This window comes from Gymnodraco acuticeps, unplaced genomic scaffold, assembly GCF_902827175.1.
Source record: "Gymnodraco acuticeps unplaced genomic scaffold, fGymAcu1.1, whole genome shotgun sequence".
Classification (NCBI taxonomy): domain Eukaryota; kingdom Metazoa; phylum Chordata; class Actinopteri; order Perciformes; family Bathydraconidae; genus Gymnodraco; species Gymnodraco acuticeps.
Window position 1 is genome coordinate 350,597 of NW_022991340.1, and position 17,240 is coordinate 367,836.

General features: G+C 43.3%; 1 protein-coding gene across 1 annotated transcript in view; it reads left to right on the plus strand.

Annotated features, from left to right (window-relative positions):
- The window catches only part of LOC117562672 (pecanex-like protein 3), a 28,325-nt gene extending 11,983 nt beyond the window's left edge, over positions 1 to 16,342 (plus strand). The window contains 24 exon segments of the mRNA XM_034240528.1: positions 1,956 to 1,988; positions 2,099 to 2,270; positions 2,629 to 2,739; positions 2,867 to 2,958; positions 3,062 to 3,171; positions 4,830 to 4,935; positions 5,045 to 5,137; positions 5,257 to 5,407; positions 5,778 to 5,922; positions 6,273 to 6,450; positions 7,828 to 7,936; positions 8,196 to 8,325; positions 8,418 to 8,476; positions 8,564 to 8,779; positions 9,946 to 10,199; positions 10,884 to 11,114; positions 11,379 to 11,482; positions 11,572 to 11,719; positions 12,639 to 12,869; positions 13,415 to 13,689; positions 14,319 to 14,488; positions 14,612 to 15,018; positions 16,045 to 16,140; positions 16,142 to 16,342. Coding sequence (XP_034096419.1) covers positions 1,956 to 1,988; positions 2,099 to 2,270; positions 2,629 to 2,739; positions 2,867 to 2,958; positions 3,062 to 3,171; positions 4,830 to 4,935; positions 5,045 to 5,137; positions 5,257 to 5,407; positions 5,778 to 5,922; positions 6,273 to 6,450; positions 7,828 to 7,936; positions 8,196 to 8,325; positions 8,418 to 8,476; positions 8,564 to 8,779; positions 9,946 to 10,199; positions 10,884 to 11,114; positions 11,379 to 11,482; positions 11,572 to 11,719; positions 12,639 to 12,869; positions 13,415 to 13,689; positions 14,319 to 14,488; positions 14,612 to 15,018; positions 16,045 to 16,140; positions 16,142 to 16,198 — 3,678 coding nt within the window. The 3' untranslated portion in view covers positions 16,199 to 16,342.
- The last annotated feature ends 898 nt before the right edge of the window (positions 16,343 to 17,240 follow it).

Sequence of the window (17,240 nt, forward strand, 5' to 3'; positions counted from 1 at the left end):
AACCTACTGAAAACTCCTTAACATATAGCCAACATTTTGGTAAAACATATTCAACATATTCCACTCAGTTAAACGTTGAAGGCTGGCCAACTGTCATGGTCCAGAAGTAACAGGAAATAAATGTTGAACTACAATTTAAGACCAAATAAAAATGTTTAGGCCACCATGGCAAATGCTGGTAGGGCTGCTCATGTCATCTCTTAAAGATTTTTTGCAAGAAATACCAGCCTGTTTACATGGTCTGGTTTCAGAGATGAGCGCAGGCAGGAGACAATATTGCCACCTGTACTGAAGACCCTCTCTGAAGAGGAACTTGTGGCAGTGCTGCCACATATGACACAGGAAAAAAAGAAAAGACTCTGAAGAACCCTTTCTTTGCCATTATATAAAAATAGTGTTGCTACAAAAGTATACATTAGGCTTACTAATAAGACAACTCAGATCTGAAGCTACACAGTAATCTGCTGCAGCAACAGTGCAATAAAAAAGACAACATTAATAGAATCAAACCCATTTTTTGTTGCATTTTATTAGAGTATACAAATAAATGCCTTTAAAATAGGATGCAAGCAACACTAGTTTCTGAACTGATAGACTATAATCAATTTAAACAGAACAGATCTTAATGTTTGCATTCGTATACCATTTTGTACAATAATTATCATGAATAAATTCAAACAAACTAAAACTTACAGCAGATTAATAACGGTATCTAAATTTAGTTTTTATTATATCAAAAACCTGTTGAAATGCTGCTGTTATTTTTACTGTCCCCCAAAAGCGCGTCGCAGCCTCCAGGAAAGCTTCTTTCATAACTTCGCCGTCTTCGAAAGACTTCATGTGTTTCGCAAGAACGTGCCTGACACGATAAGATGCTCTGGTAGCAGCCTTGCTCTTGTTGTTGGGCCTGGTGAAAATGGACTGCTGTGCATTTAGCTGTCCTTTCAGGCCCCTCCCCTTTTGGAGCGTAGGGCAGAATTAGGAGGGAATTCCGTCTCGTAGCGTTTGTGCACTGTTTTGAAATGCCGCTCCTAAATTACCCTTCTTCGATAAAGCCACGCTCGCATTGCAGATGAGACAGATGGACTTTGAATTGGAATAGATACAAAAATAATCATCCTCCCACTCGGAGTGAAAATTATATATTTTGGGCTTTTTTGCTTCTGCCATAATTGCGGTCTTGTGTGTGTGCGGACTGTCACTCCTGTTGACACGGACAACGTCAGCGAAATAGTGCACTGCTCACCAGCCACGCCCGGACACATGGGGTGAGGCCGGCCAATCACAAAGCTTTGATGCGTTCAAGTGCATTATTCTGGCACGGGAACATTATGTTACAGGACATTAACGATAAAACAGAATATTGTTGTTCTATTTTTAGACACATCTCGCGATCGACTGGGAATCTCCCCGCGACCCTTCTTTTTAACTAGTTGCTGCTCTTGTTCTGACATCTTCGCTTGCGCTGAACACTCACAACACATGTCACTCCCACGTGGCCGAGTGGGCTTTTAGGGAGGGGCGAAAGCGCACCCAGCAAAATAATCGTATTTTGTCAATTATGCTGTTTTCCTAATCGTCGCAAGCCATAATCGTAATCGCGATTAAAATACGATTAATTGCACAGCCCTAGTTTGTCACTACAGTAGCTAGTAGGTGGGTTCGAAACCCGAGCCCGCCAACGTTTTCAGGCAATGTCTTCCCCTCTATCTCTCAATTTAACACCCTCTCTGGAATAAAGGCACTCTGGCCCAAAAAGAAACCTTTAAATAAAAATACAATTGGATTACTTTTTAACATTATACTCAAAGGGCCAGAAAATATCACCCCGGGCCGGATTTGAATAGCCCTGCTGTACGCTATACAGTAAACCCGTTTGGTTTTTGCTTCTGTTGTTTTCTGTAATGCAACATCTGAAATCTGTAAAGCTTAATCTCTCTGCCTCTTTGTTCCAGAGCGTACAACCAGATGCAGCTTCTCCCATGCATGTGAGTATTGGTTACACCTTTTGATCTGCTAGAATGTACATAAAGAACAAACTAATCAAGAAATGTCATCTTCCTGTTTGTGACTCACCTTGTTATCTGATGTTTGACAGGGCCATAACTGGATCATCGTGTACAGTCGGCCGGTCTACTTCTGCCTGTGCTGTGTGCTGATCTGGATCTTTGACCAATCAGGGCGCTTTGGCAACCTGCAACCCTTCTCTCTCTACGGAGTCACCTTCTTCTCTGCACACTTCCTGCTCTGCATCAGGGACATGCTCATTGGTTAGTTTTAAACATGAATACTTCGTAAGACTAACACCTTGAACATGTCTATGTGATGTTTGGAGTGGCACTTTGATTGGAGATTAGCCATTGATGCATGGATAATAATAATACATTTATTATAGCGCTTTTCCAGATGCTCAAAGCGCTTTACAAATACACATTACACACATATCATACATGTAACGGTCATGTACTGGGGACAATACCCACAGGAGCAAAATCATTGCCCATCACCCATTGACACCGCTTTATAGAAACCTTTACAATTATAGAATAGTAGTTTTCTGGGTTCGCTTCAGCACCTTAACCTTTTTCTCCTTATCTTTTTTAATGTGTTCCTTTCTTTGTCCTACAGTGTTTGCCTTGTGTTTCCCGGTCATTTTCCTGTTTGGGTTGCTGCCTCAGGTCAACACGTTTGTGATGTGTCTGCTGGAGCAGATTGACATGCACATTTTTGGTGGAACTGGTAAGAACATGAATAGACAGACAGGAAGATGATGAGACGTATAACTGAAATCCTAAGACTGTCAGTTTAGAAACGGCACATATGTTGTGTCAGGGATTAACCTGATCTTCTCTTTGTCTCTCCTCAGCCACTACCAGCCCCCTCTCCTCTCTGTTCAGCCTCATGCGCAGCCTGCTGGGGGCTGCTCTGCTCTATGGATTTTGCCTCGGTGCTATCAATGTAAGTGGAAGTCTTTTTTTTTGAGAGAGAGACTCTGATCTTAGAGGGAATTGATGAAAACAATTCTCTTTTTAATATTGTTTTGTTTACTTGTTTTCATCAGGCACCCTGGGGGGACGCCCATGTGCCAGTACTGTTCTCTGTGTTTTGTGGCCTGCTCCTGGCCCTATCTTACCACCTCAGCCGCCAAAGCAGCGACCCCACCCTCCTCTGGTCAGTACTTTGTGTTTCACATTGTCCATGTCCTAAGCTATTATACAAATGTAAGTTATACATCCATGATTAAACGTTTCAAAGTACCTGTAGCGGAGTAAATTAGAAAGTCAACTTCTAAAGATTCTACTAACCCAAAAATGAAATTCAGTATATACATTTTTGACACACATTGCTAAAAAGTTATATTAAAGGTGGAGTAGGTAATTCACTTCAGAAACACTTTTTGTTATATTCCATGCAATGCTCTTAAAATCCCGATAGCAATGAATATATTAAATGCTTTGACAAAAAATACATACAAAAATTTCATCTGTGGAAGCCGTGGCGCTGTAAAAAGCACGACCAATCATTTCAGCCGGGCCGGCTAAAATAACTGGATGGCCGACCTGCCTGTCAGCCTTCCATCTGTGCACAAACTTATCTCGTGCCCTCATTGGTCATGTGCGCGTTTGTGTGTGTTGGAGGAGGGGCTCTGTAAGGAAGTAGCAGATTTTTTCCGGTTGTGTATTTTCAACACTCGAGCTGGTTTCTCCATTCTTACCTACCCTAGCTTTAAGAGTCATATATTTACGTCAAACCTGTTTTTGTTTTAAGACATTTTAACCCATGGCTTTGAATTTCATTTTTTTGTGGAATTTCCAACATATATCTACAAGTACTATATAATATGTGACCCGTTCTATCGAAATCAGTCGGAAGTCGCAACGGCTCATTTAAAAATAAACGTGGATTTGCGTAAAAAAAACTAGTTGTTCGGGTGTTTTGTTTGATTTTAAATAAACAAAGTCTTGGCTTTCAGAATATGAAACTTTTATTTCCAAAATCACACGATAAATACATTTCTGAAGCTTGTAAAGGGAAGAAGACGGCTCTCACTCACCACTCTGCTGTTCCGCAGCGCCCCTCCCTCCGGCTGACATTATGAATGCAAGGCGTATAGTAATCATAAATAACACGGCAGGATCCGGGGCAGTTTGTTTTCATCTGATTTCAATTAAACAAAGTCTTGGCTTTCAGAATATTAAACTTGTTTCGGCAAATTCAGATGATTGATTGATGATTCAGACAACTTTGAAGCTTCGGCATAATTACAAGCGGAGAACAGAGCAACTTGACGTCACAGCAGGCGTAACAACAGCCGGTGTTTCTCGTGAGGGTTTTCCCCGGGAAACAAACACAATACACACAAACGCAAAATTACACAAACACGTATACACACACACACACACACACACTCGAGCTTCCTCCAGACCAGTAATCCAAACGAAAATATCTTCCCTCCATTCTCCTTTGATAATTTGCTAGCCGCTTATAATCAATCAGATCGATGGATTCCAGAGAAGAGGAAACTTTGAAGGCCTTTTTCTCAAAATGATGACTCGGTGACAGTCATGATATAATGTGACATATTTTGCTTAATATTTGGAGTACAAAAACAATCCTGATATCATTAGAAAGCTAGGAATCTCCTCTTTCCAGCAGTGTATACAACTCAAAATGTGTCTTCGGGTCAATGTGACTGATTTCGATGGAGCAGGTCACATATGCTTTGAGTGTCCTACACACAGAAATGTGCCTGCTTTCACTTTGACTTTGACCCTACACCTCAGCTTTTCTCACAGTTGCTTTTTGTATGTTTTTCCCTCTTATATCAGGTCACTAGTCCGGTCTAAATTATTCCCTGAGCTGGAGAACCGAACCCCAGAAGAGCCCCCTGAGGAGATCAAGGACCCTCTTCCTGAGAAGCTGCGTAACTCTGTGGTAAAGATCAGCGCTCACTCGCCTGCACACACACACACACACACACTGCAGTTGGATAGTTTCACTGTCTGTTCTTACAGACCTGTGCCTTCTCACTGTCTCTTTGTAGAAAGAGATTCTTCATTCAGACCTCGTCATGTGTCTCCTCATGGCTGTGATCACCTTCGCCATCAGTGCCAGCACAGTGTTCATCGCTCTTCAAGTGAGTTTGAGCAGAATTCATGATCCTATACTTAATACACATTTCTTCTTTTTGTGAAAAAAGTTAACGCATCTTTGATCTTCTCCTGCTAATTCACCTCTTTTGATTTTGATCCACAGCCGGCTCTTAGCGTTGTCTTGTACATCCTGGCAGGAGTGGTAGGCTTCATTACTCACTATCTCCTGCCTCAGCTCCGCAAGCAGCTGCCGTGGTTCTGCCTGGCTCACCCTGTGCTCCGCTCCAGAGAGTACAGTCAGTTTGAAGTCCGAGGTCAGTGTCTGATTGCTCTCTTATTCACATACACAGAAAGAAGCAGAGGGAACTATCTTAAAAGTGTAAGAAGAAACCCTACTATATGATCAGTCGGAACTCAAAGTATCCCCACAGGAAAAAGCTGCATGGAGTAAATGAAAAACAGCAAGATTTCTATATAAAAAAAACACCTAACCTCAATTGTCTGTCGGGGAGCTTCATAGATTGCTGAGTCATTATCTTGAAACTATAAAAACAGCTGAATATTCCGAATAGCTCACAGATCAGTAATATCAATAATACTAAGTAGCTGAATTATAATTGTAAGAGATGCAATAGACGCACAGCATTAGGTGAAGTAGGTAATGTGTGTTTTGCTCTGTCCCAGATGCTGCCCAGTTGATGTGGTTTGAGAAGCTGTATGCCTGGCTTCAGTGTGTGGAGAAATATGTCATCTACCCAGCTGTGGTGCTTAACTCCCTGACGACAGAAGCTCGAGCTGTGGGCCAGAACCACAAAGAGCTGGACATCTAGTAAGCCTTTCCACATTCTGTCTGCAAACTTGTTCAAACCCATTCATCATACCTTTCCATCTCTGCTCCGCGGGGATATGTGCTGTTCTCTGTCTGTGTGCTAGAACATCAAAACGAGTTGAGACGCTGTACCAGCACACGGGTGTATCACTTCCTGCAGGTTGTGCTCGAAAGCACAAGATAAAACTAAAATACATTCTCTCTCTTGTTTCCTTTTTCCTTCCCATCTTCACCTTGTACACCAGTCTGTGTTGTATAGATGTCAGTCTATGTAATGGTGGTTCCATTTTTCAGTTAAACTGTAGCATACGTGTTCTGATTTCCCCTCTCTCCCTCTCTCATCCCCCCAGCAGTCGAGCTCTCTTCATCTCAGTTGCCGGCATGAAGCTGATGCGCTCGTCGTTCTGCGCCCCGTCGCAGCAGTACGTCACGCTGTGCTTCACCACACTGTTCTTCCGATTCGACTATCCACACTTCTCAGAGACCTTCCTAATCGACTACTACTTCATGTCCATTCTCTTCAGCAAGGTCAGGATCATGCATGCAAATTAGTCGCTTTTCGGCGTCTCCCGCTTTTTTAACGCTGATTTGGGTGACTTGTGTAATTCGTGGAGAACCGAAGAGTTTTCGTTTTGGGGGGGGACAACTCAAAAAACATTTAAGAGATATAGACCGCAAACGAATTAAACAAGCGAGTGCCTGTTTCTCCTGGCCAAGGACAGGTTCCTTGAACACAACACGAGCGTAACGTGGTAGTGCTGACGGAGAGCATCGGAACGACGCTCCAGCACTTCAAATATTGCAGTACCCATAAGGAGCCGTACACATGCCGCAGTGTTTGCGTGGCTGTGTCTTAAGTTAAGCCCAGTGGCGATCTGTTGTTATTAGCATCTGGTTAGCTAGCTATGCTAACGAATTTAAAGAGCTTTTTCTACAACCAGGTGGAAGAGAGCTCTCTCCTGAGAGACTGAGAGGCTCAAATAACCTCAGCTCAGTGAGTTAAAGGCACACCTTGATATGATCATTATAGAAATACAAAAATAAGAGAATAAATGAAAAACAGGTATAAAATACTAAATGACGGTAACAAAAAAGTTGTTAAAAATAACAAGAATACAGTTTGAAAGGGGAGTGATTTTTCAAATTATCCATAAAGAAAAATAAATCTGCTTACAGTTCTGTTTCATATGTGTTGAGAGATGTATCCATAGATCTCCTAATGTTGCTCCCAAAGTGCACCAGATTGATGCTTTTAACTTCAACATTTAAAAATAAATCTTCCCTAGAGGATTTTAGGTCCCCCCCCCCACTTTAATGATGTCCACATGGATAGGAAACTAAATACACTTGCACACATCTTGCGTGTCTATCTTTCTGTTTTGGTGGTCATGCCACAACCGTGCACGTGCATGCACGAGTCATGGAAAGATATCTGGATTAAGAGGTTTCTTTTTCTTTGCACAGAATGAAAGAAAGGCCAAATGAATGGGCTGTGATTTTAGTATTTTTAAGCAGAGGTCAATAATTAGTACGGCCCTCGGAGGATGTTGTAAAAATGTAAATGGCCCTTGAGAGGAAAAAGGTTCCCTACCCCTGCTGTAAATAATAATAAAAACCCTTAATATATAACTTAACATCTCTGTCTCCTATTGATCAGAGTATATTATAAAGAACAGCCAGTTAGGTGAAGCATTATAGCACAGGCCTTTGTCAGATGGTATATTACGCGGTTTTCTTCTTAAGAATTTCATAGCACATTCTGTTATATGATTGTATTCTACTCTAGAAGCAGTTATTTTTCATATTGGGCATCTTGTCAAAGTTAAAGATTACGTGATGTCTGTGTAGCGCTGTGAATACATTTGTGGATGTTGTTTCTAAAGTCGTTGTCTTTGTAATTGTCAGATGTGGGACCTGCTGTACAAGCTGCGCTTCGTGTTGACCTACATCGCGCCCTGGCAGATCACCTGGGGCTCAGCCTTCCACGCCTTCGCACAACCCTTCGCCGTTCCCCGTATCCTTTTCTCACTTTGAGTTTACGTCAATGATAATCAGGGCACAACATGATTCATATGCAGACCTTATCTTCCTGTTCCATGTTAAAACAAACCATTTTCAGTGGTACCGCTGAGAAAGAGTAATTGTTTTGGTCATGGAGAATTAGGTAAAGGTCATGGAGAAGTCATTGGTGAAAAAGTGAATGAACCCTGGATTATGTAATGTTCACTTCACTGTATTATACCACCTGATTTCCTTAACTCACGTTACTTCAGACTCTGCTGTGCTTTTTGTTCAGGCCATCTTTTCTGCCATCTTTTCCACTCCTCTGAATCCTGTCCTGGGCAGTGCCGTGTTCGTCACCTCGTACACCAGACCTGTCAAATTCTGGGAGAGAGACTACAAGTATGTAAAAGATAATCTGTGCAAATATGACGTATATAATTAATATAAAAGCGTTATTGTTCAGTTATAATATCAATTCGTCATGTTTGCAGCACCAAGCGCGTGGATCATTCCAACACCAGACTTGCCACTCAGTTAGATCGCAACCCAGGTATGCCATAACAAAAAAGATATATTCTCCCGTCTAATTCTCTTTGTTTGGCTCGTATTTATCCGTGCTGCCTTGATGGTCTTTCAGGTGCTGATGACAACAATCTGAACTCGATTTTCTACGAGCACCTGACGCGCTCCCTGCAGCACAGCCTGTGTGGAGACCTGCTGCTCGGCCGCTGGGGGAACTACACCACAGGCGACTGCTTCATCCTCGCCTCAGACTACCTCAACGCTCTGGTGCACATCATCGAGATCGGAAACGGCCTGATCACCTTCCAACTGAGAGGGCTCGAGTTCAGAGGTCAGCAGCAGGGGATGATGGGGGGTTGACCATATTTTGAAGCTTGTAAAATGGAACCGTTTGAGATGTTTACCTGCTGTTTTAACGTGTCACTACTTGGTTATCTCTCAAGTGTTACCCCAGAATAGCATTTAGTTATTCAAATGTGGTAATTGTAGCATAGTAAATAGCACTCATGTAAATGTGGCAGCTGGTCAAACTTCTGTGAAATCCTTTCTTTCAAATCTAAAAACCCTTTGTTTAGTTATTTCTTTAATCAAATTATCTTTAAAAATGAATTAAAGTTTGCTTCAGTCTCTAAAGACATGACAATAAAGCAGTGTACAATTATAAAAGTTAAAGAGTTATCTCGAATATATCGTCTTGTGGGAATACTCTGCTTCTTTAGATGACCTACATATAGAGTGCCACAGTGACGCGTCGTAAAACCCGGAAGAAGTTAGCATTTTACCACTTCCGGTTCCTTCGACAAAAAGCAATCTCTCCATAGGGTTTAGGAAAATAGCTGGAAATAAGGTCTGTGGTTGAGTCTCATTGAAGAGACGGATCACGTTTTGTTCTACGACATTAAATCCATCAGCAGTGACCCCACTGGTGATTTCTGAAGAGTTTACGTGTCTGAAAAACGATGGTTGTTACCAAGTGGCTGAATAGGACTACAGAAGTTGTCGAGGCCGTTTTACGTCATTACACCGAACACGTAAACACTCCTCTAAGTGTGTTTGCCCTGTTCTGCTTGAAAGCAAGTACCTGCCTCCTGCAAACTGTTAGAACAAACGCTTCAACTTGAACCATTTAGAATCTGTAGTTTTGAATATCGATCTTAAGTTGGCGTGACGTTGAAGCAGTGACCCTGCTGTATTTCCTTTATAGCATAACGTTAGCATTTTGCTTCTGGCGACTAGATTTATGATTATAAAATGATAAAAGTAGGATAGACATGTGGATATTATCCGGCTGAACAAAACGTGATTCGTCTCTTAAATGTGTTTCAACCACAGACCTTATTTCCAGCTATTTCCGTAAATCCTGTGAGAAATTGCATTGTGTTTTTGTCGAAGGAACCGGAAGGAGTTTACTTCCGGGTTTTAGGATGCGTCACTGTGGCACAACAATGACAACAACACTTTTGAATCTTGAACCTTGACCTGTTCTCCCCTGTCCAGGTACCTACTGTCAGCAGAGGGAGGTGGAGGCCATCACAGAGGGTGTGGAGGAGGACGAGGGCTGCTGCTGCTGTGAACCCGGTCACCTTCCCCACATGTTGTCCTTCAATGCGGCCTTTGGACAGCGCTGGCTCGCCTGGGAGGTCGCCGCCACCAAGTACGTGCTAGAGGGCTACAGCATCAGCGACAACAATGCTGCCTCCATGCTGCAAGTGTTCGACCTTCGTAAGATCCTCATCACATACTATGTCAAGGTAAGCCATAGATCAAGAGTCCTTTTTTTGTTCTTTCTTAACCCTTAGATGCACGAGTGACTGGACCCTACACTCTTCCATAATTGGGTCAAAAAGGACCTGTATTGGAATGTGTTTTTATGCAATTGTTGTCATTTTGGTTAAGAAAAATCACTTGTATAATATTTCGTATTATATTTTGGTTCACACTAGAAATATTTTATATTTAATTTTTCACTATTTATAATTTTAGAAACATTTTTTACATTTTGAAAAAATAAATGTTCCCATAGGATTCCATAGAAAATGCATGCGGGTCATTTTTGACCCACTTGTGGAAGCTTGGGGTAGAAATACAAAAACTACAATTTCTTAAAATGTGAATGGCATGATATCCAAAACATGTTTTTTGAGGAATAGCTGGAATATGAAATGATAAAAAAATTACAAAGATACTTCAAGAAAAGAAACCGCCTCACCGGGTCCAAAAAGACCCACTTATGGATCTAAGGGTTAATTAGATGCTTTTGCTAACACTTGAAATGGCTGAATTTCCCTTTGTCTACACAAACAATGTATATAATTATTTACTATTCACATTGCTTTAGCATAACTATTGTAGCAATGTAAAATGTGCATCTAGACATTTAATTCCTTTAAATCAAAGTCACAAGTTACAGTCTGATCGTTTGTCTCCTCCAACAGAGCATCATCTACTATGTGAGTCGCTCTGCTAAGATGGAAGAGTGGCTGACCAATGAGACGGTTCAGGAGGCTCTGCGGCCGTGTCTCGGCCCCAACTACGTGGACAGTGACCCCACCTTCAACCTGAACATCGATGAGGACTACGACCACCGGGCCTCTGGCATCACCCTCTCCTCATTCTGCATGGTTTACCTGGACTGGATTCAGTACTGCAACAGCAGGCGGCAAACGGTTAGATTCAACAATATTTACTCTAGAATCCCACATGGGTCTTAATGTTATTATATATTGTTTACAGAAATGTTATCTTTATTATAACTTGTTATCAGAATACATATTTAACAATTTGTTGTAGTAATTGTAGAACAAAATATACACTGTTATAAGGCAAGGCAAGTTTATTTATATAGCACTTTTCAACACAAGGCAATTCAAAGTGCTTTACAAAAAATGAAAGACATTATAATTAATTTGTATTGTTCCATTTTGTGTTAGCCGGTGACTTGTGAAAGAGATTCTCCACTCGTCAACCTCTGTTTTGGACTGTGTATCCTGGGAAGACGAGCTCTGGGCACGGCTTCCCACAGCATGTCTGCAAGGTAAGGTCCCACCCCCCCCGCTTGTCTCCGTGGATAATACCCCCTGTCACTGCCCGATATAAAAGAGTTGTTGTTTATCCTTTTGACAGCTTGGAGCCATTTCTCTACGGCCTCCATGCACTCTTCAAGGGAGACTTTCGCATCACGTCTCCCAGGGATGAATGGGTGTTTGCAGATATGGACCTGCTGAACCGAGTCGTGGCTCCAGGAGTGCGCATGTCCCTCAAACTACATCAGGTATGAAGAGATAAAGAAAAGTTCCCTTAAGGCAGCGTTTCTCAAAGTGTGGGCGCAGAGATGTGATGGGTGGGTCGCAAATGGACGCGATGAACGGGAGATTATTTTTTTATTAATTATTTGGACCTCAGGCCTGAATCGAACCTGGGTCCTCGCGGGCGGTAGTGGACCGTTACAGCCAGAGACTCGCAACGGCGGGTGTTTGCGGCGGCGGTACCGGCGCAGCGGCGCTGTGAAAGTCCACAGCCAAACTATGCCAGAGCTTGCGGCCCACCGGGAAAAGTCCCGAATCTCCCGATGGCCAATCCGAGCCTGCTCACACAAACACAACTGAAACCAAAATCATTTACAAACATATGTAAAAATCTCTCATATACTCATATGAAATGCACTCACACACACACACATGAAATCCAAAGTTATTCACATACACACACGAAACACTCGTGCTTTTATTTATATGATTGTATTTGTTATTATTGACTGATATTATTTGTTATAAGATGTAGAACTTGACGTTATTTAAATAAATTTGACAATTTTAAACTTGGCCTACCTTTGATAAACAATTGCACAGTAGGCCCTTTTTCTCTATTTTTGGAACTCAGCCCATTCGAGGATCGATTGATCCGTTGCACTTTTATTTTCTCTATTTCTGAACTGTTATTTTTTGTTTTTCTCTGTTTTTGAACTGATGTTATTTGTTATAGATATATTGTTATAGAACGATACATTTGACCATTTTAAGCTTGGCCTACCATTTTATGGGAGCGACGAGGGACAGGTGGGGCTTGAACAGGCCCACCTGTCCAAAGAGGGGAATGACAGAACACGTTTGAGACCCACTGCCTTAAGGTAACAATCATGACAGTTTTTGTCCCTGATCTTACACCGAACTTGCATTGTGTGTTTCCCTCAGGACCACTTCACATCACCAGATGAGTATGAGGACCCTATGGTTCTATATGACGCCATCACTGCCAACGAGGAGAAGATGTTGATATCTCACGAGGGCGACCCCGTGTGGCGCAGCGCCATTTTAGCAAACATGCCTTCACTGCTCGCACTGCGCCACATCATGGATGACGGCAGCGACGAGTACAAGATCATCATGCTCAACAAGAGGTTCCTCAGCTTCAGAGTCATCAAGGTTACAGCTCTCTCTCTATTACGATGCGATAATACTTTGATGGTCAGATCAAGTCTGAAATGTGACTTCCATCACAGCAGCTCCATTTGTAACATCACCTGCTGTCTCCTCGTCTCCGGCTTGTTTTTAGGAGTCAGAATAATCTGTTTATCCCGGGGGAGATTGGGCTGGGTGACAGCTGCTCTATTTTATACTGAAATCTGACATTTAAGTTGAACTGACATTTTAAGTTAAGTGAAGTAAAACATTGTATTATTCTTAAAAATATATTTGTGCAGAGATGTGTTTATAGGAGGGTGTTAAAGTTACATATGTCCAATAAAAGATACAATCAAATTGACAAACAATTAGAAGTTAATGGAAACATTTACATATTTACTAAAATATAAAATATGTATTTTAATTGATTATTGGTACATTTTTCTATGAAATGTAATTGCTTTATTTACACGATGCTGCTCTTTCTGCCCTGGACCAGATGTAGTTGTTTATATGCAGCCGTTCCGCCTCCTGCTCTCCTCTCACTTCTTCTTCTGCTCCTACAGGTGAACAGAGAGTGTGTGCGGGGGCTGTGGGCGGGGCAGCAGCAGGAGCTGGTCTTCCTGCGCAACCGTAACCCAGAGCGCGGCAGCATTCAGAACGCCAAGCAGGCCCTGAGGAATATGATCAACTCCTCCTGCGACCAGCCCATCGGATATCCCATCTACGTGTCCCCCCTCACCACCTCGTACGCCGGGGGGCACAGCCAGCTGCGCTCTGTGTGGGGGGGGCCTGTCAGCCCACACAACATTTACACCTGGCTCATCAGCAGCTGGGACAGGTACATGCTTTAGACTTGATGTGATGAATGCAGTTTTTTTGGGACCGGGTGTAATCCTCTTGTGAAAGCTCCTGAACCCTTAAATTAGGGATGCCAGCGATTATTCGATTATTCGATTAATCGTTACAGTCTCCATAATCGAATATTATTTTTAAAAATCGATTTTATTTATATATTTTTTTATTATTATTTATGTTTTGTTTTTTTTTCTGGCTTAGTTTCAACCAAAATATAGACTAATGCTAATAATAGTAATGGTATTAACAATTGTAAATGGCCATTGGTCACACCACCAGTTTGTTTTACTGTAAACTTGGAGGAAGCCTGCGTGCTCGGTTAATCGATTATTATTCGCCAGGGCTGCCGAATAATCGATTTTGATCATGGTCAGTTTCTGGCAACCCTACTTTAAATCTCTCAAAACTCACTTATTCACTCTAGATTTCAAACTCTGGTCAACAACACCGCCCACCCCCCCATTTTACTCCACACTTGGATTAGGACTTATGTTTTTGGTTTTCTTTGTACTGTTTCTGTTCATATTTTATGTAAAGCGTCTTTGAGCATTTGGAAAAGCACTATTAAAAATCCCATGTCTTATTATCGTAATGTATGACTGGTCTGTGCAGGCTACAGAAGGGTTGTGGTGCGGGCTGTAACAGCGGAGGTAACATCGAGGACTCGGACTGCGGGGGGGGCTCCACCTCCATCTCCACCAACCCAGCAGTCCACACCACCCACAGCACCCCCGCCTCCAGCCTGCCCCAGCCGCACATCACTAATCTCCAGCCTTTCATGGGTAAGACCTAAAGCCAACCACTGCTTCGGGTGTTGTAAACCAATATAGTAGCAACGTCATTTTTGTTTGCTGAAACAATTCAATGTTTTACCTTGGTTAAGAAACACTTATTTTGCTTTTCAGGTACAGACAACCCTGTAGGTCCAACCCAGAGCTGGCCTCGCCACCCCCAGCCCCTCCCACTAGCTCTGCTCAGCCAATCAGAGGGCAGGATGGAGGCAGGCCTGCTCAGCTCCTTGCAGCGAACGTCCTCCATCCAGGGGCTCCTGGGCCACCAGCTGTCCAGCTCCCAGCTGTCCTTCAGCAGCTCTCTGCTCCCCCCCCCTCTGCCCGGCCCGGAGCGCTTCTGCGTCCCGAGCCTCCTGGAGACCTCGGGCCACAGAGCGGGTCAGCGGGCCGGCTTCGGGCCGGGCGGGGGGCTTCACTACGAGAGCCACTTCGGCAAGTGGAGCTTCTCAGGCAGGAAGGGCTTCACCGGACCAGCTGCAGTGGAGGGGGAGGCCCTGACAGTTCAGACCCTACGCACACAGGTGAGGAGCTGCTGTCACTGTTCACTCACATGTTACTGAAGTTATCCGGGCCATATACATTAATGTTTTGTTTTTTTAGATGTGCTATGGAATTTTAATTATTGTATTCTAACTGTATTTGAGTCATTGTGTTTTGTACCCATTCATTGGTATTTTCACATTTATCTTGTCATTTGAATATATTCTCAGATATGTTTGTTGTTTTTGTCAGGGAACCATTTGCCCTGCATGTCCTCCTTCGCCCTCTGACGCAGCTGACTAACCTTGAGCAGCCGCTAGCAAGTTGTTGTTGTTACCAGTTTATGACCGGGTAACTCTCAGTCAGAGATAGTTATTGTTGTGGGACAGCTGGTGTGTAGATGACCTCGAGCCATAACCGACAACAACTGTGATCCAGTGTCCTCAGCTGTTTAGTCTCTCTATTGAAGGATGTTGATCATTACACTCTGAACTAGTTAAAACCTGGAGCCACAGGAGGGTGCTTCAGAATTGATTGTGGCATCTCTACCGTGTGGTCAGACCGTGGCTCGTGACATGTCGTGTGAATTCTCCGGCCAAAGCTCCAAATAAACCGTCAGTGTTTGCCATCAAAGCTCCAGCTCTCCTCGTCTCTCGGAGTCCTGACTCCAATTGCTTCAGAAGTTTCCCCCACAGTTTAAACATTATCATTCATGTTTGTTGATTTGTGAAGCCCTCTGAGACAAATGTGTTTTCTGATATTGGGCTATATAAATACATTTGAAAGATGAACTTCAGACTTATCAAAGAAATCCAGATTCTGGAGTCGGTAAACCTCGAAGACGACAATCGGCTCACCTGTGAATCGTTAAATAACATATTACATATTTCGCCTAAGATGAACTTGCTCCTTTTTATCGCTGTGTTCCTCGGATCAAGAGAAAAACATTCTGCTTTTACAGAATCCATCTTCACGGTGTGCAAAAAGAAGCATCTGGGATATATTAGTATAATTAATGAACAGCAAACAATTCAGTTGATATCATTGTTTTCTTTAAATCTTTCCAGCCCCTCCCCCCTGCACCCCTGCAAGAGCTCAGTCTGAGCCAGGACCCTCTGGGAGCCACTCAGACGATGGACCCCACCCTGCTGAATGCAGCGGACCCCCCCCACCCCCCGAGAGGAATCCACAGAGCTGCCTTTACTCGAGCACCTGCGCTGAGTCTGCACTGGGACACCCCCCCCCCCCCCCCAGCACACCGTGGGGATCTGGACCGGGCCCGCCCCCCAGACTCATCCCATCGACTCGTTTATCTGACTGAGTGCAGCCTGACGGAGCTCTGCACCACAGGAGGGATGCAGTCAGTCCCACATGGAGGAGGTGGACATGTTGAAGCATGCTGAACTGATCAGATCATGAAATGATTTCAGCCAACCTGTTTATCCCAAAGTCAGCGTTCATCACCATGTTCTCATTCTTCACTTTGTTTGGACGACCTCGTGGTTGTAACAGTATCGACGGGCTATGAAGGCCTTTGCAAATATAAGGGATATTTTGCCTGACGACTGAATATTTTTTATATACTGGAAATGAGAGGATCGCCTCGGTCTTTGTCCTCACTTGAGTGCGTAACAATTTAAAGAAACAGTATATTGCTGTATGTGCAGGGGGAGGATGTGTGGAAACCACGATTCGCCTTTTTTTTTTTTTCCACTGCTTCAATCCTCACCGGGCCACTGCTGCTGCTTCTTCTTCTTCCCTGCACATTATACATATTCAATGAGAAAAACACCCCCCCCCCCCCTTCTTAGTCCTCTGGCCTATTTCCCACAGAGGTGCCTGACAACATCCACACTCAACAGTTCTGTCTGGGAGCAGTTTCCTGAGAGGAACACGCTGCCCCCGTCCCGCCAACACGTGGTGCTTCAGCGCCGGTTTACAGAGGACTCGAGTCCTGGATGTGACGACACGGAGACGAAGGGTGAGTTCAGACAGAGCCCAGGATCAGGAGGTAGGGTGACTCCAATCTGTGAACGTTGCGTTGATCACGAACCTAAAACAACTGGGAAACTTAAAGCCTTTTTTTTTTTTTTTTTTGGTAAGTGGAATGTCATATTTTTTTTTTTTTTAAGAAACTTTACTTGAAGAATCACAAGTTCCTCGGTTTAAGATGCACCAAGTTTCTTTGGATGTCTGATCAGCGACGCCCTCTACGATCAGACCAATCAGCTTTCTCGATAGAAGGGACCCAGGCTGCTTTGTG